Source organism: Diabrotica undecimpunctata, chromosome 9 (assembly GCF_040954645.1).
Source record: "Diabrotica undecimpunctata isolate CICGRU chromosome 9, icDiaUnde3, whole genome shotgun sequence".
In the NCBI taxonomy this organism is placed as follows: Eukaryota; Metazoa; Arthropoda; class Insecta; order Coleoptera; family Chrysomelidae; genus Diabrotica; species Diabrotica undecimpunctata.
The window spans coordinates 60,774,495-60,782,576 of NC_092811.1; the positions used below are offsets into that span (position 1 = coordinate 60,774,495).

Here is an 8,082-nt window from a genome sequence, read left to right on the forward strand (position 1 = left end):
ATAGGTAAGTATTTTTTTAATCAATTTTGTATAATTGTAGTGCAGTTTTAGACTTGTCTATGTACGACATATAACTCTGTAGTTTGACTCTAATGTTTCTTCTGTCCCATTTTTCTGTTGGCCAAATATTCATTTGAAAAGGAATTTTTGGGTCTATATTTGGGTGCTACATGGTCAGAAATCATCATCCATTCAGTATACCTAATTTAATTTAGGATTTGAACTTCTGAACTTGAAATTTTATTGTAGTTTCCTAAGGCTATTTAGTAGCCTCTATGCACCACAACCTAACAAGATTTTTTGTATACTGTTTTGTAAGTTTATGGAAAATAATATGGAGAGCATTTTCCTTGTTAAGCTTTTAGGTATCCAAATGGTTTAGCGCTGTCTTTACTGTTATCTTCTAGGCCTTTTAACAACGTTTCCATCTACAGCCTTTTTTTTTGTTTTTGCAACATTGGTCTGCTTGGATATGACCAGTAGCAGAGAGAAGAATAGGTACTGTCTGGGTTTTTTTCATTCTTCACTGTCTTCTTATTTGTATTTCGGAATCTCTGTACTTCGCGATATGTTCATTGTATTTAACACACAGAAAATGTGCGTGAATGTAAAATGGAAAAATATTGAACTTTTGTGAATTTTTTTAGTTATATTATTTTTCTGTTGGTATTCTAAAATAGAAAGTTCTACTTCGAGAATCTGGTTTTTTTGGTTTACAATTAGAGACATTAAAAAATAATTTAGAATCGAGAAAATATAATTATAAATTCATGTAGATAAAAAGTTCATTCTGTTGATGTCAGACGTTTGTGTCATGTCAATGTCAAAATGGCCGCAAGTAAAATAAAATTCAAAACTGGTAATTTATTAAATCGCGAATTTTAAATTTAAGTTTTTGGAATAAAGTATTTTTATATTTTCAATATTTAAACATTAACAAAACAAATATTAGTTAGCATAGATTAAAATTTGAAAATGTTTTTTAGGGTAGTTGAGAAAAACATGACTAGGCTGGTAAAAATATAGTAAAAATCTAGCAGAACACTCTTTTGTTTCCAAAAAGATTTTTTATTCACCTAGCCACAATGTGTACCTTGTTCAATGTTTCTCATTAACTAAGGCTTAGGGGGTCAACAATTATAAGGGTGGATCAAATTCAGTAAAAACCTGGCAAGCGATTTATATTTTCAGTTACAAGTAGAATACAGTAAAATTATAGAAACAGATTTTTTATCACCCTAAATTTTAACCTAGCAGATTTATTGACTCCTCATATAGGGTAGTAGAAGGGTGAACAATTACTAGGATGGTAATATAATAGTACAAATTTAGCACAATACTGTAGTATCTCGTATTTCCGAAAAGATTGGCTTTGTATTCAACTAGCGTAAATGTGTAGATGGTGGAATTGGTGAAGTTAATTAACATTTAGTAAAAACTAACCAACGCAGTTTCTTATTTTATTTATAAATAGTTCATAAATATAAATAATTCAGTAAAATTATAAAATAATACTTTTTCACCTTTAATTTAAGCCTAGCAGAACTATTGACTTCCAACAAGGGTTAGTCGAGGGATAAAAAATTACTAAGTTATAAATTCGGTAATAAATTCGTAAAAATCTAGCAAAACACTGTGGTTTATCACAAATACTTTTTTTTAATTCCGCTGGCTCGAATATTAAGCTAGCAGGAACGTTTCCAAATAAGATTGGTTTAGGGATGGAAACTTATCAGGGTGGTCAAAGTTTATTAAAAACTTAACAGAATACTTTTTTATGTCAGTTATAAGTAGAGGACAGTGAAATTGTAAAAAAATTGTTTTCACGTTAAATTTTAACCTAACCGAATTATTGACTTCTCACAAGGAATAGTTGAGGGGTGAAAAATTATTGGGGTGGTAATAAATTAGTGAAAAATGGTTGAAAAAATATGCCATCAACAAAAAGTTTTTTTATTTAATTATTCTGCTAGCTTGAACCTTAAGCCAGCAGAATCGCTCCCATTAAGGGTGGTTTGGTGGTGAAAAATTATTAGGGTGGTAATAAATTAGTAAAAAATGGGTGAAAAAATATGCCATTAACAAAAAGTTTTTTTTTTGAATTCTGCTAGCTTGAACCTTAAGCCAGCAGAATCGCTCCCCTTAAGGTTGGTTTGGTGGTGAAAAATTATTAGGGTGGTAATAAATTAGTAAAAAATGGGTGAAAAAATATTACGTAGGTCAAATTGAATTCCGCTCATGTGTCCTCGATAGCTTGATGGTCCTTATATAAAGACTGGAGTCTCCCATAAGAAAAAAAAGTTATTCGAATAGCCCTGAGAATAAATGCATTGAAGTAACTCGCTCTATACTAAGACAAGTAGTGCACGGTTTTTTTATGGACAATATTCCTTCAAACCCTTGACGTAGTACCAGAAAAAATTAACGAAACGAAGCATCTTCCGAATTTTTCTAAGAGTACATTGAGAAGACTATTTCACATGGGTTTTATATATGGGAACAGGGTAGAAATTCAATATTAATAGAAACACAAGAAATAGTCGCTTGGAGACGCCACTTTCTCAAGGAAATACAGATAGTTTTACATTTGAAATTAAATGTAACGACTTGTATAAAGAAATTATATTTACTGATATTCATAGATTTGATACAAGCGACTATGCTCCTAACAATCAATATAATATACCCCTATATAATAAAAAAGTTCCAGGTTTAATGAAAGACGAAGCTAGTGGTAGAATTATAACGCATTTTGTTCGTTTAAGATCTAAAATGTATATAAATGTGAAGATAATACTATTGTAAAAAAATCAGTTAAATATTGAGTTATTAACAACAAAATTACCTTTAACGAATACATAGAATGTCTTCAACAAAATTCGAAAAAATATATTCCTCAATGTTTAATTCGTTCAGATTCTCATGTTTTTAGCGTAGAACAAACAAAAATTGGTTTAAGTCTTTTTGATGACAAAAGATTTTTAATTAATAATTCATTTGATACCCTTCCTTGGGGGCACTATAATTTAAATCTGACATTTTAAACATCAATAATTATGTAAAACATTGAAAATAAATAATACTCTAACTGTTCTTGTTGTTGTTGTATTATCCCAACCTTTGTAACTACAATTGTGGGGACATTGAAATTACAAATGATTGCATCAATTTTAATTATGAAGAGTGGAAACAATTTCTATCAACTAAAAAGCTAATTGACGTTTATTTTAACTATTCCCAAAAATGAGAAAAAATAAAATTTGAACAGATTTGGTTGCAGTTTGAAAATATTGATAACATGAAGATGCTAAACATATCTAGGGATAGAAGTACATTTTAGATAGAAACAATCTCTATTTTGGAACTGTGGAAGGTATAGGGGAGAAGAGGGAGATTTGATCATATGGGAGACTTGATCACTCTTTAAAATTTCAGTAAATAAGTAGCCTAAAATTATAAAACCGGCAACAAAGCGTAGCTGTTAGTATGTCTGAAGATCCCATTTAATTTAGTTTGTATTAGAATCCACAACGAAGAGTACGTGTTTATTACAAGTTTTTTGTCCCTACCGAGAAGTGTTTTCAGAATTATTTCAAGTTGATTTTCTTTAATATTCGTTAAGGTGAGTTTTTCGTATAATTTTTATTTAACACTATAATCATTCAGTTTACGTTTTGCACATTTTGCAATGAGTTCTAGTTTGTCGTCATATTTTTATAGACAAAAATATTCAAATGACGTCTTGGGGGAGACTTGATTACATCTTATCTGGGAGATGTGATCCCGGGATCAAGTCTCCCAGAAACTCCTTATAGATGAGTGTTTTTTATTTTATAGATATGCCACGTCAATACAAAAGGAGGGAAGGAGCAAAGAAAAGAACACCAGTCGACAGCCAGAAGTTAAAAGAAGCTGTATTAGACGTTATTAATACCGGAACGTCTCTCAAGGGAACGGCAAGTCGTTATCAAATAAATGTTATGACATTAAAAAGATACGTTCGCCGACAACGATCTGAAAATGTTGAAATAACCTATTATCCTGATTACAAGAAGGCTCAAATTTTTACAAATGCAGAGGAAAATATGTTTAAAGATTATTTAGATGTTGCCAGCAAATTACACCATGGCCTTACAACCAAACAAGCAAAAGAACTAGCATACGAGTTTGCCGTAAGAAATAATAAAAAAATACCTGCTTCGTGGAATAAACATAAGCAAGCCAGTTACGACTGGTTATACGGATTTCTGAAGAGGATGAAGACCTTATCACTACGATCTCGGGAAGCAACCAGTCTTACTAGAGCAACTAGCTTCAACAGAAACAATGTATCAAAATTTTTCATAAATTTAAAGACAGTTCTTGAAAGCAATGGAATTGGACCAGAAGCAATTTGGAGCATAGACGAAACTGGCCTTTCAACTGTCCATAAGCCAAAGAAGATTATTGCATGCAAAGGTGCAAAACAGGTTGGTAAAATTACGTCAGGGGAACGTGGACCAACAGTAACTCTTTGTGGTGCAATCAACGCAATTGGAAATCATATACCGCCTTTTTTGGTTTTTCCTCGAAAACTTTGGCAAGATCGCATGATTGATCATAGCCCACCAGGGACCACCGGCGTAGTTTATGAAAGTGGATGGATGACCGCTTCTAATTTCGTCAAATTTTTGGAACATTTTCAAAAACATGTAAAGGCGACTACCGACAATAAATCTTTAATCATAATGGACAATCACGATAGCCACGTTAGTCTGGAAGCCATAACGTATGCCAAAGCACACGGAATAGTTCTTCTTACCATACCACCACATACGTCGCATAAGTTCCAGGCGTTAGACACGATTGTATTTGGCCCTCTCAAGAGTTTTTATAATACTGCCTGTGATGATTGGATGGTGGCGCACCCAGATAGGACAATTACAATATATGAAGTCGGAGGATGCTTAGCTTACGCTTTCCCCCTAGCTTTTACTCCACGTAATATTGAGAGTGGATTCAGAGTTACGGGTATATGGCCTTTCAATTCCAATATTTTTACCGATGAAGATTTTATGTCGGCGTATGTTACTGATCGCGAAGATCCGGAAAACAAATCCACTTTATCCCAGTTTGATGTTGCACAACCAGCCATAGATAACAATAATCAACCCTCCACTTCTACTGGCACTTTCACCACCCCTGAAATTATTAGACCACATTCCTCAAGTGGATCCATTTCACATAATCAACAACTACGACGAACACTAATTGAGGACAAAAATCAGCCTTCTACTTCTACTGGTACTTTCACTACACCTCAAATAATTAGATCCCATTCTGTAAATGGAGATACTTCACAAAATTAACAGCTACAACAAACATCAAAAGAGCACAATAACCATTCTTTCCCTTCTGCCACGTTTACTAGCCCAGAAATGATTAGACCCCGCCCTAAAACCGGGCCCAGGACTTCAGCAAAGGGTAGAAAGCGAGCAACTACAAAAATTCTCACAGCAACACCAGAAAAACTTGCGCTTGAAGCTGAAGTTAAGGCTAAAGAAGAGAAAAAATTAGAAAAAGAGCAAAGGGCCAAAATAAGAGCCCTAAAAAGAATAACTAAACAAAAACTTAAGGATTTGAGGGAATCTTCAAGTTCGGGGGGCAGTGACATTATACTACCATCGTCAGAGTCTGAATATGATCCTAATGATGAAATGCAAGTAGAGACAGATAGTGAATGTGAATCGGAAGCAGAAGGTGACGAGTTTGAGTTGAGTGTGCAAGATTGGGTAATTGTCAGCTTTGTCTCCGAAAGAAACTTAGTCCATCGATACGTAGGACAGATAATGGAAAAAAAGAACGAGGATTTTAAAATCAAATTTGCCCAAAAAAGGGATGAAAAAACCTTTAAGTGGCCAGAAAAAGAAGACATGGGTGAAGTTCCACGTGACCAAATTTTAAAAAAGTTACCACGCCCGACTTTTAGGAGCTACAGTAAGCGCATAGGATGTTTTGTCTTTCCCAAATCACTAAGGATGTTCAATATTCGAGAATAATTTTTTTTCTTTTATCATTTTTCAGTATAGTCTTTTGCCAGAAAGTGTTATATATTTTTAATAACATTATTTGTTATAAGTCATGACTGAGTAAAGTTAGTTTTCAGCATCCAATTTTTGGTTTTATTTTAATATCGTAAATCTGGAAAGGTATAATCAAGTCTCCCATACACAAGGATCAAGTCTCCCGGAGTACGGGGAGACATGATTAGTTTCTCCATGTTACGAAATTCTACAAAAACTCGTTTTTTATTAGCAGTATCTTTTTCGGGTGTACAATACCCAAAACTGTGATAAATTTGTAATGTTCCACTAAATTATCAAGGTTCTAGATTGGTTGTAAAAGGAGCTATCTGAAAAAATGTAACGGTGGGATCAAGTCTCCCTCTTCTCCCCTAACCGTTATTAAATTACATTTTGGAATCGTATAAAAATATCAATTTTATCAATTCTTTTAAAATTTTGCAGTTGGGAGTTAAAAATTGCAGTGATATTACAGATACTGGTTTAAACGTACTTAAATATATAAAAGATACAAATCCGCTAGTATACACCATAGCAGTAGAAATTATTTATAGATATCCTGAGCTACTTACATGAAGAAAGTCACATTTAATAAGAATAATCAAATGTATATACTACGCACTTGGAGTTTGGCTTATCAAGAGGCTAGAAAATGAAATTGGGAACAAGATGCAGTTGATAGGTATCGGCTTAATCGTCGGATCAAAGAAGTGGAAAAATATATTTCTCCAATTTTAAATAATAGTCATAGAAATAAAATGTATACAAATTATTATCGTAATGAATAAAACACAATATATTATTTATAAGTTTTTTATTTAAATATATATATATATATAAATATATATATATATATATATATATATATATATATATATATATATATACATATATATACAATATATTATTTATAAGTTTTTTATTTAAATATATATATATATATATATATATATATATATATATATATATATATACGTCGGTTTACAATGGGTTCCCATTTGCCGAGTGTCTCCAGGTAGTGTAGAAGCTTTTTGTGGTAACTGTCATTACATTTTTTACCAGATTACTACAGCAAACTTTTGCAACAATTTTAATAATGTTACCTACAGTCAAAATTAAACTAAATTATTATTCTACTGTTGGAAGAGTGATCTTGTGATCTTATTAGTTTTGTCAGCAAATACTTATTTTTTACCGTATTTTTTAAGTTTTTTACATACTTTTTTTTAATTACATGTATAATAACCACATGGTTGTTTTGCTGTTCTAAGTTTGTGTTAAATTGTAAACTGTACTTAGTTTCAATTGATTGTTTATACAACTTAACTATTTAATGTCTAATGTCTTAAGCTTCTTTACATTTTATACCATTGACTGTTACATGTCTTTTTGAGGCAACATGTTTGTATTAACCTCTCTATGGATGTTTGGTTTTTCATATTATTCTGTTTAGATGAACTGATGATGATGCTTTCTAATTAGATAGCGAAACGTCTTCAAATAAATAGATGAAGTAGCCACCTTCTTTGTCTTTCTCTCCAGCTGTTGACCGAAAAACCCACCACTCTTCGAGTGATCCTTAATTTATATTGGATTAACGGTCGTACTCCTTTTCTCGATGATTATATATCGCCGAACGTTTTCGCCAAAGAGAATTAATTTGGCTTCTTTAGGGTTGAAAGAGAATAAATTATAATTAGCTACCATATATTATCTATTAAAAACATTATTGATCTTACCGTAACTTAGAATTGTAGAGTTAGAATGTTAAAAAACTTAGCTAGTAACAACATAGTGGTGTTTTTTGTTACTATGTGCAAAAAAAAGTTTTTTTTAACGTTGGAAATGTATGGTAGCTTTGAACTTAAAACGCAAAGGTTTACCCAAGGTTAATCAAAAAACCCAATGTAACTACATTTAAAAGGAGGTACTTCTTTGAATTGTCGGCAATAACTAAATTTTTGATTGTTAGAAAGTTTAAATGTGAGGTTCTGTTTTAACCAGAACGCACGTGCAGACA

At 32.0% G+C, this 8,082-nt stretch overlaps 1 protein-coding gene across 1 annotated transcript; it reads left to right on the forward strand.

Moving 5' to 3' along the window:
• Window positions 1–3,839: 3,839 nt before the first annotated feature.
• Window positions 3,840–5,348, forward strand: LOC140450924 (uncharacterized). The gene has a single exon (XM_072544607.1). It carries the CDS (start codon window positions 3,840–3,842, stop codon window positions 5,346–5,348), a length of 1,509 nt encoding a protein of 502 aa, XP_072400708.1.
• Window positions 5,349–8,082: the final 2,734 nt, after the last annotated feature.